The 19,715-nt window shown below is 47.8% G+C and overlaps 1 protein-coding gene across 5 annotated transcripts; it reads right to left on the bottom strand.

Moving 5' to 3' along the window:
* Positions 1-1,275: 1,275 nt before the first annotated feature.
* ARF1 (ADP ribosylation factor 1) lies at positions 1,276-19,477 on the bottom strand. Of its 5 annotated transcripts, XM_032626805.1 has the most exons (6): positions 19,240-19,314; positions 10,905-11,041; positions 3,177-3,361; positions 2,991-3,101; positions 2,758-2,882; positions 1,276-2,598 (listed from the first exon to the last, which is right to left on the bottom strand). In XM_032626805.1, exons 3-6 carry the CDS (start codon positions 3,322-3,324, stop codon positions 2,437-2,439), a joined length of 546 nt encoding a protein of 181 aa, XP_032482696.1. In that variant the 5' UTR covers positions 3,325-3,361; positions 10,905-11,041; positions 19,240-19,314; the 3' UTR covers positions 1,276-2,436. The 5 variants fall into 5 exon arrangements, with proteins under 5 accessions (XP_032482696.1, XP_032482695.1, XP_032482698.1 ...); XM_032626804.1 differs by lacking the exon at positions 10,905-11,041 and having other exon boundaries at positions 19,240-19,477; XM_032626807.1 differs by lacking the exon at positions 10,905-11,041 and having other exon boundaries at positions 1,276-2,292; positions 2,734-2,882; positions 19,240-19,376.
* Between the last annotated feature and the right edge of the window lie 238 nt (positions 19,478-19,715).

The following is a 19,715-nucleotide window of genomic DNA, read 5'->3' on the forward strand; positions in this document are numbered from 1 at the left end:
AAAGGGAAGGTTGTTGTCATGTGTCACAATAGAACGTGATGTGTGAAAATGTGGTAAATCTCTTGAGTTCCAGCAAGACTACCTGCAAGCCCACTGGGAGGGGCACTGTCCTTTTGGTGGTCAGCATCCTGGGGTCCCATGTTGGCCTGGTCCCCTGCATCAACTTCAGGTGTACCAAGGGCCCTGGGCCATGACTGGCCAGCAGGGAAGGCAGAGGGGCCAAAGAGTGCTCAGCTGCAGGTAGGTGAGCATGCTAGAAGGGGCAGCCTGGGCATTTAGATCATGGGGAGCAGGACTTGTACCTGGAGCCACCCTTGTCTCTCCAGGCCACCAAGGGACCTCTTAACCACTGTCTCACCCCCATCCCCTTTGCGTGCTATGGCACTGGCTCCCTCCACCCGGCCCCCCATCTCCAAGGCTGGGAGGCATACATACAACCTGGTCCTCCACAGAAAAAGTGAAAACATCTTACAACCACATTGGAATAAAGACAAAACCCAGCCTGGATTCATTATTGAGGTTCTTGTTTTGCTTCTGATTTTCAAAGAAATGAGAGCTGAAGGCAATTCTGTCTTCAGAGCACTCAGCACTGGTTTTCAACCTGTTAGAGTAGATCATTATTTATGGTGGGGCAGCCTGCCTTCTGGGGGAAAGGACACCTGGAACTTCGCCTGCCAATGCCTGCACCCAGTGGGGGCAGCAAGGGTGCCAAGAAGGGCTCCAGGTCAGAGGGACAACCCTTGCAAAAGTGGGACGGGGTCTATGGCACAGGTGCACAAAGCACCCAGCCAGGCATGGGTCAATCGCTGTGGCAGTGACGTGGAGCTTGGCCAGGGGTTCCCGCCCCTCCAGAGGACAGCTGGCTGGCTTGGGGGTTACCACAGAGGGTGGATGTTAGGAAGGGTGGGGGGTTTCCTCCACATACCACCTGGCCCTAAGCCTTTTGGGCATACTCCATATGGTGACCCTGCCGTTCCTTTCACAACCAGGCATTGCCAAGACTGGGACCAGGGGGCTGGACTGCCAGCATGAGACCAATGAGGTGGTCACCACAAGGGCACTGGGACATACCCACACCCACCCATGGGAAAGTGAAGCGGTGGGGGAGGGGGGTAGGGAGACAAGGGTGGGGTGGCAGGGAAGGGATGGGCAGAGAGAGGGAACAGGGCAAGTCAGAGCAATGCTGCCCTCCCTAAGTGGGGAGGAAGCAGCTGTCCCTGCCCAGCTTCCAAGAAGCAGACTCAGTCAGGGGCACCCAAAAATGGGAGAGCCATGAAATAGTTAAGAGATTTTATTCTAATAGCTGTAATTACAGTGCCTGTTTGTCGAAATGAAAACTGAAAACAAGTATACAAAACAGTTGATTACTAATTGTGTATTGAAAGCATTAAGAGGTTCCACGACACCAAATAAACCAGTTCTGAGGTTTTCCCCAAGATAAAGTTTAACAGCTCCAGCTTCTTCAGTGTTTATCAAAATACAAAAGAAAAAAGTAGAGGTTATCATTTTTCGATGGCAAATCTGACCCTTGCAGGCTGAGGGAGTGAAAGCACACATAGACAGGGGCTCCGAGGGGCTGGGGCTCAAGGATGACCACCCCCGCTCCTGCTGGTGAGACCCCAGAGAGCCCGGAGCAGGCAAGCAAGGGGACTGCAGGGCTCCCACTCAAACCAGAGCGTTCCAACCAAAGTGCCCATGCTGACCCAAGAAAAGGCTGGGGTTCCTCCAAGGGGTCTGAGAGTGGTGGCTGCAGCCTCCAGCCCATCTCCTGGGCAGCCATGTAAGCACAGATACAAGCACAAACGCTATGGGGTGTGGGATGACCCAAGACAGAGCAAATCACAGGGACCCTATTGTGACCATGCAGAATGGATCATAGCTGGTTCTGCCCCGTTTCACGTTCCCAACGGGAAACAGACCACTGGTGGACTGGACTCAGGCCATTACTGCAGAACCTACACTAGGCACATTTCTCCCTTCTGTGTGTTCAAGTGTTCTCCTTATCTTGTATTTGTAACTATTTTAAAAAATGCACTGAGTTTGGGTTAAAAACCAACCACCAAAATGGATCTCAACACAGATGTAAAGCCCAGAAGAGGAACATCGGGCTTTTCTGACACAGCGACTCCTGAATGACCCGTGTGCCTAAAATCCCTTCTCAGTACTAAACAGTGGGTTGATTTTCTTTTTACAATAAAAAAAGCTGAGTAATATTGCATAGGAGTACCAGAAACTGCCTCATTGGAAACAAAAACTATTTACATTAAATAAAAACCCAGTTGCAGGCTGCGTCTGCACATTTACAGCATGGTGAAGCACACTGTGACCGACCATGGAGACAGCTTCTGGCACTCACACCACAGGGGCACGTTTGCCACATGAGAGTAAAGCGAGGGCAGAAGGAGGGAGTGTGAAGGGAGGAGAGAGGAGTACAGCTCACTTCTGGTTCCGGAGCTGATTGGACAGCCAGTCCAGTCCCTCATAGAGCCCGTCCCCGCTGGTGGCACAGGTGGCCTGAATGTACCAGTTCCTGTGGCGCAGAGAGTGCAGACCCAGCTTGTCCGTGATCTCAGCTGCATTCATGGCATTGGGGAGGTCCTAGGGGGGAGGGTAGCAAAGCAGGCGTGGGTCAAGGGGACTGCATGGAACCCTCTCCACCTGACCTGTGACCCCCCCTCGTCAGACCTCCATCGCTGAGAGGCTGGCTGCCTAACGTGCACCCACCACCAGCACACAGGGTGGCTCAGTCATGCGTACCTGTTTGTTAGCAAACACGAGCAGAACAGCGTCCCTGAGCTCGTCTTCTGCCAGCATCCTCATAAGCTCCTCTCGGGCCTCATTCACACGCTCTCTGTCATTGCTGTCAACCACGAAGATGAGACCTGCATAGGGAACAGTAAGCATTAGTGCAGGCACCCGGGACACTCCCAACCTCTCCCAAAGGCCACAGCCCCCCTCCTGAGGGTTGTAATGGGGTGGCCCACCCTCACCTTGTGTGTTCTGGAAGTAGTGGCGCCACAGAGGCCGGATCTTGTCCTGGCCACCCACGTCCCACACAGTGAAGCTGATGTTCTTGTATTCCACGGTTTCCACGTTGAAGCCTGGAGGAAACCCAGTGTGAGGCGCTCCCTAGGACTACCACTACCCCCTAGCCTCCCGAGGCCCAGCCTCCTCACCTATAGTGGGAATGGTGGTCACGATTTCACCCAGCTTCAGTTTGTACAGGATGGTGGTCTTTCCCGCAGCATCTAGGCCCACCATGAGAATGCGCATTTCTTTTTTGCCAAAAAGGCCCTTGAAGAGGTTTGCAAAGATATTCCCCATGCTGTAGACTGGTGGGAGCAACACTGGCCAGAGAAACCTGCAGATACAAGGAGTCCTTGTGTCTCTTTCTGTGCTGCCCAGGGCCAGCAAAGCAGCAGCAGCTCAGAGACAGACTCACCCACAGACAGACAGATGGACATCCTGTTATCTCTCCTGAAAACTCACAAGGCATAAGCTGATGTAATTCTGGTTCCTATCCAAAAGAAAAAGAGTCCTGCCTGCCTGCCTCTTGAGCCCTAAAATCACCCTTAAAAGGGAGAGAATGGGAATCTTAGAACAGGGCTGACCGGATTTTGAAGCAGCAACTGCCATTATATCAGGAAGTGACGCCCAAGGCCTCAGGGTAACTTACCTCTAAGTCCTACAACCTGCCACTGTGGGGTGCAATGTCCAACATGCGTGGAGAGGTGTGGCTTTCAAATGAATGCTAGATTCTCCATAATCTAATACAGAGCTTTTCAAGGGGCCAGAAACAACCACTCCAAGGCCCTACCATGTCTCCCAACTGCTCCAAGTCTCAGTGAAAAACCGTCCAATGTTAAGGCAACTAACACACAAGAAGCTAGGAGGGCCCATGGCAGAGACCAAAAGCCGACCTTTCCCAGCACGCTGAGAGCTTAGCACACCCTGCAGGCGGGACCGGTGGAGTGAGAACACCTGGGCTCTAGGGCAGCACACCAGGGCATTCAGTCTAAGGGTGAGCCCACAACAATGACCCTGGGGAGCCTGCCAGGGGACACTTTCCCAAGAGCTGTGGTCAGTGCTGTCCCAGAGAGGAGAAGGCCTGTGTGGTGCAGCAACATGCTTGTACGAGAACACGTGTGCTGTGTTTGGGCTCCCACCAGGCTCTCCTCACTCAGCAGGGCAGAAACACTAGGATACCACTGAGCTGGCTGGACCCAAGGTCAGAGACCAGGCCCAGACACCCAGACCTATAGGAAGGGACAAGTGACCACAGCTGTGGGAGAGTGAGGCTCACGGAGGAGAGGATCTCCTGTCCCAAAAGGCGCCCAAGGCACCAGAGCTGCCCAGGACTGGCCTCTCCATGCTCAGTACTCTCCTTCTTCAACTGTTTTATTTGCAAACAAGGCCTTAGGAAAAAACGGTCACTTTCTCAAATGCTTAGGAATCTGGACTTTAAAAAAAAATTAATTAATTAATGGCTGAGGTGGGTCTTTGTTGCTGTGCGCAGGCTTCTCACTGCAGTGGCTTCTCTTGTTGCAGAGCACTGGCTCTAGGCATGTGGGCTTCAGTAGCTGTGGCTCACAGGCTCTAGAGCACAGGCTCAGTAGTTGTGGCGCACAGGCTTAGCTGCTCCGCAGCATGTGGGCTCTTCCTGGACCAGGGCTCGAACCTGTGTCCCCTGCATTGGCAGGCGGATTCTTAACCACTGCGCCACCAGGGAAGCCAGGAATCTGGACTTTTGGCACCTATGGTGAAGTCAAGCTGTGGAGAGCTGGGCAGCCTTCAACTGGGAAGAACTCTGTGTGAGTGTTGACAGAAAACCTAATGAACCACAGATTGTTCCAAGCAGGCAGGAGCTGCTTGCATCTGACCTCTGAGAGGGTGTTGGTGGAAGCCACCGTCAAGGCTTGGAAGGAGCCTTGCCCTGCATACCTGACCCCCCTAGAAGTAACAATGAGCTCCCCAGTCTTTGGACTTTGGATGGACACTGCTGGGGTCAGAGGCCAGACCCATGAAGGACACAGTTATGGGCCTGCCACAGGCACGTCCCACTGCACTCCACCTGGGGGGCGTGCCCCAGATCCCCACCATTCCTTATCACCATTCCTTATCACCTCTGATGACAGGCTCAGGTGGAGTCGCCAGGCCTCCACTGCAAGTTACTTTCTGCCTTAGTCATCAGTGAGTATTTGGTGACTAAGTCCACGTCCTGCTCCTCATCCAACTTCCACCTTCTAGTTTTAGCACTCTGACATTTCCTGGCTGAATTATTACCATGAGGACTGTCAAATGGTGATTTTCTATTGAGTCATTCCTTCCAGCTATTAGTTAGCATTCTACTGCAAGGAACCACTTTGATATAGTGTGAACTTGTGCATTCCTAGTTTACTCAGTAGGTCAGAATCACTACCCCACTGTGACTTAGATGCTCCAATGGTCCTAGAGATGTCCCGTGGAGGCGCTTCCAGCAGGCTTCAGTGCACTTTCAACACTTTAATTCTTTTTGGTTTTGAATAATATTACCTAGTTATAAAATTAAAATTTAAAAATATCTTTACTATATTTCCTTTTCTGCAGACAGCCATTTTTCCTATAGACGATGATAAATTATGGAAGACAGAATAAACTGAACACACACATTTATCTCAGCTTACTCCTGAAATCGTTACCAATAAAGAAATAAGTGATGACTGACTCAAAAGAGAAAAGTGGGGGGAGGTGGAAAGAGGCGACAGACATCAGCAAATTTTGGTGAGGTCTGACCCTGACCAAGTACTCATCCTCAGCCCTGCAGGAGAGCCAAGGGACCTTTTTGGAGCGGCTGAACCAGGGGCCCTGACTCCACCATCCAGGCAGAGGAGGGCATGGGGTGCACTGTACTGGAAACAGATGGATATGGGCAAAATCAACAGGGAGGCACACTTCCCTGCAGACCCTCACATGTAACCCAGAGGCCTCAAAGCAAGGACCTATGGATTCTTGCACCTGGAGGCCCTCAAACAGCCATGCCCCTATCTCCCTTTAAGAAGCCCCCAATGCAAGTGACTGAAACAAAGAATTTGGAGAGAAGACATTTAAAAAGAAAAAACAATAAAAAATAAACAAAATCCCCAACCCACACACAGCCTTGGCATCGACATGGTGGGGACCTGGTGCCCACAAAACAAGAACAGGGCATTAGGACACAGAGAACAGCAGACCTCACTACCAAAGTGAAAAAAATCCACACACACACACACAAGATTTAAAAAAGAGGAAACTGGGACTTCCCTGGTGGTCCAGTGGCTAGGGCCCCGAGCTTCCAATGCAGGGGCCCCAGGTTCAATCCCTGATCAGGGAACTGGGTCCTGCATGCTGCAACTAAGACCCAATGCAGCCAAATAAATAAATATTTTTTAAAAAAAGGGAGGAAACTAGGAGCAATTTAAAAGACCAACATCTACGTTGCGTATGGTGATGACTTTTTAGACACAACACCAAAGACATGATCCCATGAAAGAAATAACTGATAAACTGAACTTCATTAAAATGACAAACTTCTGCTCTGTGAAAGACAAAACCAGACTGGAAGAATATATCTGCAAGAGATACATCTGATAAAGGACTGTCATCCAAAATATACAAAGACCACTTATAACTCAACAATAACAAATTTAATTTTAAAATTAAAAAAATGGGCCAAAGATCTTAATGAAAACCTCATTAAAGGTTTACAGAAGGCAAGTAAGCAATGAAAAGATGCTCATCATATGTCCTCAGAGAAATGCAAATTAAAACAATGAGCTATTACTGCACACCTATTAGAATGACCAAAAGCCAAAATCCAGAACACACGCTGGCAATGGCAAGAATGTGGAGCAACAGGAACTCTCCTCCATTACCCGAGGGAATGCAAAATGGTACAGCTGTCCGCAAACAGTTTGGAGGTTTCTTACAAAACATACTCTGAACATATAATTCAGCAATCATGCTCCCAAAGGAACTGAAAACTAACATCCACACAGACACCTGCACACTGATGTTTACAGAAGTTTTATTCATTCCAAAAAGTTTTATTCATTCAAAATTTTGCCACAATTTGGAAGCAACCATGATGTCTTCCAGTAGGTAAATGGATAAGCTGTGGTACATCCAAACAATATTATTCAACACTAAAAAGAAAGGCGCTATCAAGACATGAAAAGATGTGGAGGAGCATACATGTGCATTACTAAGTGAAAGAAGCCAATCTAAGAATACTACACACCTATGATTCCAACTATATGACATTCTGGAAAAGGCAAAACAGTGGAGACAGTAAGAAGATCCTTTCAGTGGTTGTGAGGGGTTAGGAGGAAGGGAGGGATGAATAGGTGGAACACAAAGGATTTTTAGGACAGTGAAACTATTCTGTGTGAAACTGCAATGGTAGATACGTGTCAATATGCATTTCTCCAAACCTACAGAACACACAACACCAAGAGTGAACCCTAAGGTAAACTATGAGCTCTGGATGATGATGTATCAATGTAGGTTCATCAACTGTAACAAATGCACCACTCTAGTGGGGGATATAGTGAGGAAGGTTATGTGGGTATTGGAAATCTCCATGCCTTTCCCTCAATTATGTGGTGAACCTCAAACTGTTCCCCCAAAAGAGAGACATAAGCAGCACTTTCAATCTGTAACTGTATCAGCCAAAGGGCAGAACAGAGGTCAGAAATGCAAGGCTTCACACATGCCTTCTTCTCCAGGTTGCCACAGGCAGAGGGAGCCCCCAAGGTGATGGAGGGAGACACAGAGGCAGGCCTGAACAGCAGCCAGCGCAGGCTGCAGCAGGAAGGAGGAGAGTTCCAGGAAAAGAGGAACAGTTACCTATGTGGTTTAAACGTGGGGTTTGGCAATTCTAGGGGAATTGGGAAAAACTAATGACAGGTACACAAAAAAAAAACCCAAGGATGAAAATGCAAAGAAGTCATTTTAAGATTTCCTGAGGGAAACCATAAGCCAGTCACCACTTGACTCAGCAGTGAACAATATTTACTCAGTCATGATACTTTGACTGTCATTGCTGGGTATTGGAAAGCTGAGGCCAGAACTTGTGGTCTCAAGGGCCAACCCTCACTGTCCAAAGCTGACACACTGAGAAACAGTATTAGCACACTATTTAGTACAGTGAGGCATGCAAGGGGCTATCCCTGGGAGGCAGGATGGAAGACTGCTGTTTATACTTGCTTTATACCTGTTTTAGTGTTACGTTCCTACAAATTGACACAAAAACCTGGGCACTAAGGGGTGAAAAGGTTAAGTGTACTCTCCCAACTCCCACACGGGACTGATGGAACATTCCAGGTAAACTGGGCCCAGCAGCAGGCCCACACCCGCATGTCAGCCTCAAAATGCAGTCAGTCACAGCCATGGCAGTCCAAGAGCCTCCTCCCCTCCCCACCCAAGCATGTCTGCCCACTCACCCCTGGCCTGCCTTGGCCGTGCAGTCTGCTGAGCCCTGATTATCAGTGTGGTCCTTGCCTTCCACACACAGTTTTTTAACTTACTCAAGTCCTGAAGCCCCAAAGGGGAAATGGGCCATATATTTGGTGGCTGAACCTGGATGGGGATGAGCACAAACTCTAGGGTTTAAGACGCTACACACAGCACTTGGTCTCTCCCACTATACAAGCATCTATCTATAACCACCCTGCACCTGGTCCAGGGGCCCTGGCAGCTCCTGACCTAACACAGTATCACAGTGGAAAGGTTCAACAGTTACCATGAGAGTTGTTCCGTGGCCTCTCCACACAGGTTCTAACTTGTAGGATGCCCAGCCTAGGTCTATTTCACCCTTTCCTCTACCAGGATCCCCAGCACTAAGGTCAAAACCTGTTTTTCAGGTTCATGGTAATGGCTGTATTTGTAAGCAGTGAAGACGCTGATTTTCTCAAAAGAGCACTTCCCCGCACCTGCCTGAGTTTGCACCTTCCAGCTGGCTCATAAGATGCAAGAGTAACAACAGCACGTCTCTTTCCTGAGACAGAAAGCTCTGAGCGGACACAGCCCCTTAAGAATGGTTTTTTCCTTTTTCTGGTTAGGACCAGAAACAATGATAGGGTGGCAGTTCAACACTATAGCAAAGAACAGGACACAACTGGCTGCCTACACTCCTGCATGCAAAGACCTATTAGGCTACAGGCCAAGGCCAACAACAGGCCTCCCTGGGAAAGCCAGTGCAGGGAGGAAAAAATGTAGCGTGAGTTTACACCTGTTCCACTCCAGTAAATGAATCCAGAGTGACTGGTTTACCTGCTGAAGAGAAATATATGTACCCACGAGCTCTACCTGTGCCTGCTGCATCTCCTAACAAGCCTCAGAGGATTCAAGATAAGCACGGGACAGCCCTCCCCTACAGAGCCGTGCAGCTTACTTCTGCAGAAGGAAAGTTTGTCACATTTTCTGAAACTGTTAGAGCTGGTTTACTTAAAATCTCTGTATCCATATCAAGATGACCCAAACTGCTGGGAATCAGTAGGAAGAATAAACCACTAACCTAGAGCATGTCTTGAGAAACGAAAATGTGACCCAAGGAGGCAAAAAAAACAAGGGTTTGGATTCTATTCTGTGCCTCAGATGTGATGGGCTGTTCTGGTCCCTCTGTAAATGAGATCATATGGATGAATCCCCTATTCAAATGAACAGCTAGGTGACATCAGAATTTTTTTCGTTTTGTTTTTAAAAAAAGTCAAGTTTATTAGGTGTAAATTACATATAGTAAAATGTACAGCTCAATAGTTCATAATGTCAATTTTAATATCTAATTTGAGAAAAATTAACAAAGTGAAGATCTTCCTGAGGAATTGATATATATTATAAAACAAGGGTTTCATTCATTCTTCAAGCAGTCAAATATGTGCTTAGATTATCAACCACTCAAAAGCCTAATTCATCCCTGACATGTAGGATTTAATTTTAAGGGGTGGGGGTCCTCTACTTTCATAGGCAATATTATCACATAATATAATCTGCTACAAACTGCTTTTTGTACATCAACTTGTAGCTCCACCCCATCAGCTAAATAAAGCCTTCAGTCATTACTCTATTAGTCCAACATTCCATTTCTGTAGCTCTAACATTTTTCTGCTATTGGGTAGAGCGTTACATGTTGTAACTTTTTCATAAAAATTAGCATAAGAATACTGAACGTGCCAATACTAGTGACAGGCAGATACACCTCACAGGCCTAACACAATTGTGATGAAGATAAGAATCAACAACACGCTCAGAAGGAAGAATATTCAGCCTGAGACACTCAAAGGATGTAATTAAGTTGACTGAACTTTTTTTTTCCTTTCAGTTTTATTCAGATATAACTGACATACTGTATTATTTTCAGTTGTACAAAATAATGACTTGATATGTGTATATATTGTGAAATGATCACCACAAAAAGTCTAGTTAACTCCCATCACCTCACACAGTCACCCTTTTTTTCCTTGTGATGAGAACTTTTAAGATTTCCTCTCTTAGCAACTTTCAAATATAAATACAGTACGGTAAACTACAGTCACCATACTGTACCTCATATTACAGGATTTATTTATATTATGACCGGAAGTTTGTACCTTTTGACCACCTCCACCCATTTCATCTACACTGACTCTGAACTTTCAATACAAAGAAAAAGAATAAATGAAAGAACATGCAAAAACATTCTAGAACTGTACAGTTCTGGTCTGCTCCTAAAGGTGAATTCCAATGAGAGACTGTTTTTTGTTTTTCACAACAAAACTTTTAGGATGTTTTGCAGGAATCAATTAGGCACTAGACCTGGCCTCTATGCAGCAGTCCCGTTCCCAACAACCCCCCCACCGCCGCCCCCAGAGGACGATGAGTACCAGAAATCCATAGACTAGTACACTAACCCTGGTCTCCAGATGCCCTGCAAGTTGCCTCCCAAAGCTGAAGGAAGGGGTTTCCGGTCAGGTCTGATCCTTAGGAGGAGCAACCAGTGAAATTCAATTTAGGTCCCTCTTGGCCAGCTTAAGATTCAAGGTGAAATCTTTAAAATGACAACAAGAAATGAGTTTCATTCATGAATGTAGCTCTTGGTCTATACTAACATGAACATCCAAGAGTCACTGTCCATTGTCTAACGGAACAAGCATATGAACCACAAGGCGAGCGTGGAAACAGTGAAACTGCAATTAATCCTACTTACCAATAACTACAAAATCCAAAGCATTTAACTGATGAATATATTTAGTTATCTTTTGCAATTCTCCCTTATTCACAGTCTTAAAGTTTTACTGTTTTTTAACATAACTGTTCTCAAAGCCCATTACCAAAGATACTTACACTGATGTGAAATCTACAGATGGGAGCAAATAACCAGATGGTCTACCCCAAATGAAAACAATGTCCATGTAGGACCTCTGAACACAAATGTCATGCGGCCTCCAACTGGAGTAAAACAAAGAGTGGATGATACCCACAAGTTGAGGCCTCATTCGGATGCTACATCAGGAGCATCTCTGACAGTTCTGTGCATTCGTCCTGGTGGCAGACGCTGGCTGCTCCTTGGTATTTTCTTCTCCCAGATCTGTCCCTGGGCTCGAGAGGCCTTCCAGAGTAAACCTACATTCCTGGCCCCCTGTAGCTATGCAGGACCATCTGAGTATGCTAGCCCGTGGGATGGGGCAACAGTGATGGAATGGTTTCCAGGTCCTGCAGACCTGGTGGTGGGCGCCTGGACCCCTCACTGTGGTGGGGCCAGTGCCATGGACCCTAACGAGCACTTCTACTCCAGAAGTCAGGGCATATATACCCTCCATCTGACTCCAAACACACTTAAGTCTAAAGAAATTGTTACTGGAAAAAGAGATCAAAAGACCGAAAAAACAAAACCAAAAACAAATTTGCAACAACCTCAGAACATTAAAATGTATAACAAATTAAACTGAAAATGGAGGAAACAAAGCAATTTATGACTAAAATGCAAAGCGGGATTACAGAAACTACAGGCAACTGTAAACCACCCAGATACCCTGAAAAGTGTTGACTACCAACTCCTTACTAATTCTGCACATCAGTGGTTCTATGGAAATCAATTAGAATTGTATTTCAACCCATCCTGCAAACAGAGCACCATTGGTTTGGAACTCCTCAGCAAGTCACTCAGGCCCATATTCTGACCTTGGCTCCCAGTCCCCTCTCCATACTGATTTTCTATGCCATGCCCACAGAGCCTTTCACTCAACCTCTGAAGCCAAGTTCAGATGCCACCTTCCACAGGGAAGAGTCCTTTCCTTTTTGTTGTTCTCAGCATACCCTCGACACACTGTGGAGCTAACAGCACACTCATGTAAGGAGTAGCTGTGTGATGAGCACAGCCCTGGGCACACAAAAGTTCAAGAGTACTCAATGAATCCAACTGACAGATGGTGAAACACAAGTGGAACAGAGTGCTCATCCTTCCAACCTCACCTCAATGGCAAACAAGGCTCTGGGCCAAGCAATGTCAAAGACTGATCCACAGTTACACTATAGTCCTTTCAATGCAGCTAAAAGCTTCAACATGAGCGCAGGGACTCTCTCTCTCTCTCTCTCTCTCTCTCTCTCTCACACACACACACACACACACACACACACACACACACACACACACACAGCTCCAGCTGCTGAAGTCTCAGTCCCCATGATCCTGACAGAAAGGACAGGCACACCTGTCAAATAACACAGTCCTATGTTTCAGTTCCAGTAGTGAGAACAAGGAAGAGAAGGCAATTCAGGATTCTGATTTCTGTTGTGAAGTATATCACATTAGTTTGTTTTTGTCACTCTACCTCTTTAATTATATGATCACCACAAACATGCTAAAGCCCCTATGGTTTCTGTTCTGGTGTCTTCTCAAGGAGGCCACCTGCACCCATGGTGCAGACATAGGACCCTCTCCAGGCACAAAGGTGGGGCTCTGGAGAAGCCAGCGTTGCTCGGACCCCTTTCCACACCCTTGAAGAAAAAGGGAACTGCAACCAACCATGAGCTGTCAGAGTGCCCAGTTCTTCCTCCTCAAACTTCTCAGAGTGGCAGGCAGCCCCCTGAGGCTTTTTCAGCACAAGGGGATTTTGTGAGTGATTAAAATGATTAAACCAATCTCTAAAACTTGATTTTTGCCTGCAGAGAACTTTCATTTTGAAAACAAAATGTAAAAAAAATTACAGCCCCACCTCTTTTTCTGAGTGATGGGCTTCCCAGAAGACACAGAATAGCAAAGTGCAGCAGTGGCTGAGAGCCTCTGTTAGATCCTCCTACCTCTGAAGCAAGCCCCCTGCCAGATCTGCCCTCCTGAGACCCTTGTTAGGAGCACCCAGAGGTGCACCAGCTCAGAGCACTCGGGGAAACCTCTGCCTCACTCTCCAAGCAGCTGGTCTTGGCTGGGAGGACAATGTCCTTGTGGGGAACTTCTCATTGTTTGGCCTGAACAGCCACAGCTACCTCTCAATAGGGCTCTTCCTACCTCTGCTCACATTTCAAACCCTGGACAGCCCTGGACTCAGGGAAATTTCATTCATATACCTGCTCCTGCCATCCTCTGCTTAAAACCTCCCAGCAGTCCCCATCACCCGCCTCAGGTGACCAGCAGTCCCATCACACTCAGTGTCTTGCACTTTCACTCCCTAGTACTGCCCCTATCCAGCTATTCACTCCCAGAGGAACGCAGTCCCCTACGTGGGACCCCAGTTGAGGCTTCCTCTCACCTCCAGACTTCTCTTCTACTACCCCCTTAACACATGGGTTTCCCATCAAAATCTAATCCTCAAATATAAAGGACCCACTCTTTCCCACTTTAACCCTCTGCAACTTCCTCCCAGTTCTTCAGACCCAAACCCCAGAGACACTCACAATTCCTCTCTCTGTCCCTCTCATCCTCAAATCTGTTTACTTTACTGGCAAGTCCCATCACCTCTCCCTTTGAAAAGGTGCTTCCCCATCACTATCCACCTGGTCCCGGCCACCTCATCTCTCCTCTGGCACTCCCAAAGCCTGTAGCTTCCACTCTGCAAGGTGTTCTCAATGCCAGCAAGAGGGTCCTGTTAGGAAAGGTCAGACTAAGTCAGGTTCTTTAAGAAGATCAGAGCCAACACCCCCATGGCATTTCACAGCACCACCCCTGCCATCCAGAAAGGAAACCAGCAGACAATACAACCAACATACACACCAGACTGCAAAAAACCCATGTTGCCCCAACTAAAATGTAACATGGAAATGAAAGATGGTGTCATATAACACATGACCTTCAGTATTGGTCATGACCACACTACAAGTTCAAGGGAGGTAGTCAGAGAACCACCTAATGAAGACTGCCACAAATACACCAGCATCTCAGATACTCAGAACCTGCTGTGTCCATGAAATGTCCCACCACCGGAAACAGAGAACAACTCTTGGTAAAGTTCTGCAAAAACAAAATACAATCACCCTTAATTTACAAGGTAGTTTATTTCCTAGAAAATGCAGAACATCTACTAAAACCAAACACACACACACACACACACACACACACACGTTGACTCCATACATAAACAGAATTAGGTTTAAGATATAAACAGATTTTTCACCTATATGAAAGTCATGCTGAATGAATTCTTGCTGCTAAACGTACTAAATATCAGTATTGCCTCTCACCATTGGCAGAGCCCAAAATCCTCCCACAAGTTCCCAAAATACCCTTTCTGTGGGGCTATCCCTCAAAGGACCACTGGTACACACCAGCAGGCTTCTCTCCCCTCCTGTGCTCCTGGCAGGTCTCCAAATCAACTAAGTGCACTCCCACCTAAGGGCCTTTGCACTTACTGTTTCCCTGCCTGGGAGAAGCTTCTTGTTTCTCCCAAAGACACACAGGACCCCCACTCCCTTATACCTCTACTCAAATGGCACCTCCTCCCCTATCCTCCTGATAGGTCTGACTCAGTGCCCACTCCTTTTACTGTGTCCCGTTGGCCTGCTTTTCCATTCCATTCACTGCCATGGCCCTGCGTCTCCACCCAGCCTTATACTTTGCCAGTGAGTACTCCTCTGCCCAGAACTCACACACCTTCCTCCACCCATCTCTCTATCTCCACCTGTCTTTTTCTCTACTGGCCACCTCCCTGGGCACCCAAGAGATTCACTGTCAAGAAGAGGAGAAAAGAATCATAAAAGAACACTTATCAGGGCCTTAAGTATGAAAAAGTAGAAAGATTAATCATATACATATGCTTTTCTGAAAAATTAGTTTGTCAGAAAAAAAACCCTATCAATTCAATGATGAATTTCATACTGGTTTAAAAGTATACATGAGTGTGATGGAATCTGAACATTCCTTTGACATTCCAGTGAGGAGGAAATCTGGGCTGTAGAGACACAGATAACTACTCAGGGCAAACACGTCCATCTCAGCAAAGTTCAATACCACAGGAGAAGTGTGTACACAATCTGCTTCCTAAACCTGCCCTCAGGTACATGCAACCAGTGACTAAAAATATATTTTCAGTGATCTCCCCAGGAATCTGCAAGATCTCATATCACTTTGACAAAAGAGAAATGCTAAAAGCTATAATTATTTTAAGCAAAGTTACATCACCAAAATTGACAAAAGATACATTATTTTAAATATAAATTAATAGATTCAATCAGTTAGGAACTGCATGCTCATCTACAGATGATAGAATACTTGACAGGAAAACACCCTCTTAACAGCAATTTTTAAAGACATCCTTTATTCTGAAACCTGTGATCAAAACACAGGCACATCTAACTTTGCCTTCGTTCCTACTCTTCACATATAAGTCTAGACAGAATCTTGAAACTACTTTCTTGGCCATTTGTCCCTAAGTCAAACTGATAGGACACTTAAAAACTTCATGTTAAAAATTTCCAGGACCTCAGAGACCTAGTACTATTAAGCTTTCTGTTTAGCTCCCACATACATCACTGCAAAAATAATTTGATGTACAATACAAACTGAAAGATGTTGGCTATTTTACATATGACTTGCTCTTTGGAGACAAACTCTTCTAGCTTGCTAGCATCCCTCTGAGGAGCAAAACTTACTAAATTCTGATTTTCATTAATTAATGTTTCTAAAATATACTGTACATCTCTAACTTCTGAAAATGTACATGGATCATAACTGGGGCTTCTGTTAATTTATGCTGTATACTAACAGTTACCCCTGTAGCCTCAGGTGTGTAAAAATGTTTGCCTCCTAAAGAGAATCACTCCCGAATGCTACGTGTGTAAAATCTGCCTGTCTTGTATGCTTTTTTTCTGTCTCTTCTTTTTCAGTGAGTGATAAGTCCCACTCTTCCCTTTCTATGTGATGACAGGCTGCCAAGCTCTTGTCTCCAATGTATGCAAAACCCAGGAAACATGGGTTTGTTAGGAATATGGAGGTTAGTCCCTGCAACAGATAGCTTCACCATTTCTTCCCACTCATATAAGGAAGCTTGGCTGAAAGAACTGGGTGAGGGCCTAACAGATTCTCCTAGGAATAAGGAGCTTTGATGTTTTCGTGTTAAATTCTGCCACATTTTTTCTAGCTAATCAGGCCATCTGAACCATCTCAGAATGTTGAACTACCTTCCAGAATAGTGATAGAGCTGTATAGCTTTAACAGATACTATATTTTAAAGATTTTATAACAATCACGAGAGGATAAGAACCTAAGGATGAAGTATTCCCCTCTCCCTGGCTCACACTCTGAAATTAACATCACCCCCTATTCTTTCACACTCACACATTCCCAAGCCCTCCTTTACCTGCCAGTAGGAAGTGTTACACCCAACCCACTATTAGGTCAAAAACATTTCCAAAAGACCACTTCAGATGGTGCTGGGAGGACATTTCTAACACCATCCACACCAATGACGAGCAGACAGACCACAAAAGAGGTAAGTTCTTATTTAATGTTAAGATCCCAACTGAAAGGAATTTTTCATGTTTCTTTCCCAACCACCTCTGACAGACGTGCATTTTATTTCCTTCTTTCTCCTAATCCTACAAAGGCTGGAAGGTCAAAGGGGAGAATATCTATGGGACAACGTGTACAGAGACCAGTCATAAATGCTATGGCAAGCACAGGCTAGCTGGGTCTGAACACCAGCTCAGTAAGTGATCACAACCCTCAGGAAGGCTGCAGAAATGCTTGGTGAGCCTGAACTGTGATCAAGAGCAGATTTAAATTCATATATCTCAAGGCAACATTGAATTTGAAGGAAACTGATTTAACTCTCTCAAACCAAGTTAATATACTATTTATGAACTTGCACAAGGGTTTTGCCCCTATGTTAGATTTATTCCTACAGCCATTCGACCCTGGAGATCACCTCAGTGGCTGATGGTCCATACTGAATTCTACTAAAGTAAACAGAAAAGTCCAGGTGTACCTTCCTGTAGTTTCAAACCCTGCCTGATCTTTGGTAGAGGTGGCTTAGCAGGTCTGAACGCCCTCTTCACATTGTGCAAGAGGCAAAGCAAATAGCTAAACCACATGATTTAAAAACCAGAACTGTGAGAAGCACAGAACCAGTTTTTCCTTTCTACTAACTTTCTTACAATGATGAGCAGACAGCATGTGAGTCAGCTATTATCCAAACCAACTATGTTAAATCTTTCTGAAGTAGCAATTTTGAATACCTGTATCTGAAGTTAGCCCTCACGGGAAACAGCAGGTTTCTAATGCCCAAGTGACAAGGATCTGTTTTCAACAGGACATGCCCAGTGAACAGGCACACTACATTCTACCCGTTAACTAGAGGAAACCTTTATGGCACACTCTAACGAAGTGGCCAGATTTGTGATAACACATACACACTCAATTCTTCATAATTTTGGACCCAGCTAACAACACCATGCATTCAAAGTTCTTCCAGTTTTGGCTACTCTTGAGTTTCTGAAAACTCCAAGAACACCACACAGCATGCGCCATGGCATCTCACACTCCTTCAGACACAGACACACAGACACACAGACACACACACACACACACACACACACACACACTGCCAGAAATGCAGGAGCAACCACGCAAACAGCCAGCAGAAAAAAACGCTGACCACCAGTTCTGAAACAAGAACTAGAGCTGACTACTCTAACACCAACTACATCAGCTACAACTACATCAACTACACAGCTCTCAACAGTGACTTCCGGGGCCTCCCCAAATCGTCCGAATTGCCTCTGTCTCCTGCCAATGATTTCTTGTGCAATTTTTGCTCGATTCATTTAAAACAGCAACTTGGTGTTTTGAGGAGCTCAAAAGTGCTCAGTTGATTAGCTAATATTTTAAGGACTTTATAATTGCCAAGCCTTATTAACAAAGCTACCGTTTTACCTCCCGTAACCACCTGGACTGGGCGACAAGAAAGCTTTACGACGCTCTGCTAGGGAGGCCGCCTCAACCCTGGACAGGTCGTTCCAAACGTAGGTTAAAGATTCACTAGCTCGGAAGTGTGTTCTAATCCATGCCAAAGGCACCCAGGAAGCAATCCCGGGGTTGCAGCGCGTCCATCGGGGGCTTCCTTGGGCCGCAGGCACTCCCACTCAGACCCCAGCTCCACAGCACCCGCCCTGGAACCCGGACCCCGAACCCCGCCCCGCCTCGCCGGCTCCGTGCTCGGAACAGACAGAAACTGGGCTCAAACCCTGGCCATCGTGTGACCTTGGCCGCGTCCCGGGCTGCGGGCCTCAGTTTCCTGGTCCTCGCGACCCCGAGGCAGGAGGCCTCGCAGGCGGAGCAGGAAGCGAGGCTTCCTGGAGAGCCCGCGTTGCGGGCCGGACTTCCGGGCGCCCGCCCCGGCGGCTCTGGGGGCTTGAGGAGAGCGTTGCGCGACCAACCCCCTCCCCGGCCTCGACTCGGCTCCCGACCCAGCTCAGCCCCTACTCGACCCCCATCCCAGCCTAGACCCCTTGCCCAGCACACAGCACCCAATCTGCCCCGCCCCGCCTCGGTCCCAGGCCCGGCTTCAACCCCCAGACCGGCCCAGCCTCTCCTCAGCCCCCGGCCTCTATTCGACCCTGGACCCTGCCGGGCCTCGGCTCCCCGCCTCTACCTACCTCACTTCGGCTCCCCGCCTCGACCCACGGCCCGGCCTCAACTCGCCCCTTGCCCGGCCCGGCTTCACCTCGGACCCGTCTTGGCTCTTACCGCCCCGGCCCAGCCTCACGCCGGGCCTCAACTCAGCCCCCGCCCCCCCCTCGGCCCGGGCCCAGCCTCACCCTCGGCGGCCGCGGCGCAGATGCTGCTCGGAGGCAGGCGTTGGTTTCGCTCCCACAAGATGGCGGCTCTGACGGCAGCCACGTCAGTGCCTGCTGCCGCGGGGGACGCTGGGGAACGGGGCGGTCCCGCCCGCAGTCCCGCCCACTCCCCGCTGCGGCGTGCACACGCAGACTCTGGGCGGGCGGTGGGGACGGGACCGCGGACAGGCGCGGGGCGCAGGGACGACTCCTCTCTCACCAAAGCGCTTGCGCGCACCCCTCCTTCCCCCCCGCCCCCAGCCCCCCTCTCCCTCAGCCCCGGCAGAGTACGGCTGCGCCTGCGCGCGCCTCTCAGTGGTCGGCCCTGAGGGGAGCTCTCGCGTCCGTTTCGCAGATGCAGTGGTTGAGTCCCGGGTGGGCCCTGCGGTCCCGGGAGGGCGGTGCCCAGGTGCCAGCTCCCCTCCCCAGCCTCAGCTCGGGTGACTGCAGTGACCCAT

Source organism: Phocoena sinus, chromosome 3 (assembly GCF_008692025.1).
Source record: "Phocoena sinus isolate mPhoSin1 chromosome 3, mPhoSin1.pri, whole genome shotgun sequence".
Lineage (NCBI taxonomy): Eukaryota > Metazoa > Chordata > Mammalia > Artiodactyla > Phocoenidae > Phocoena > Phocoena sinus.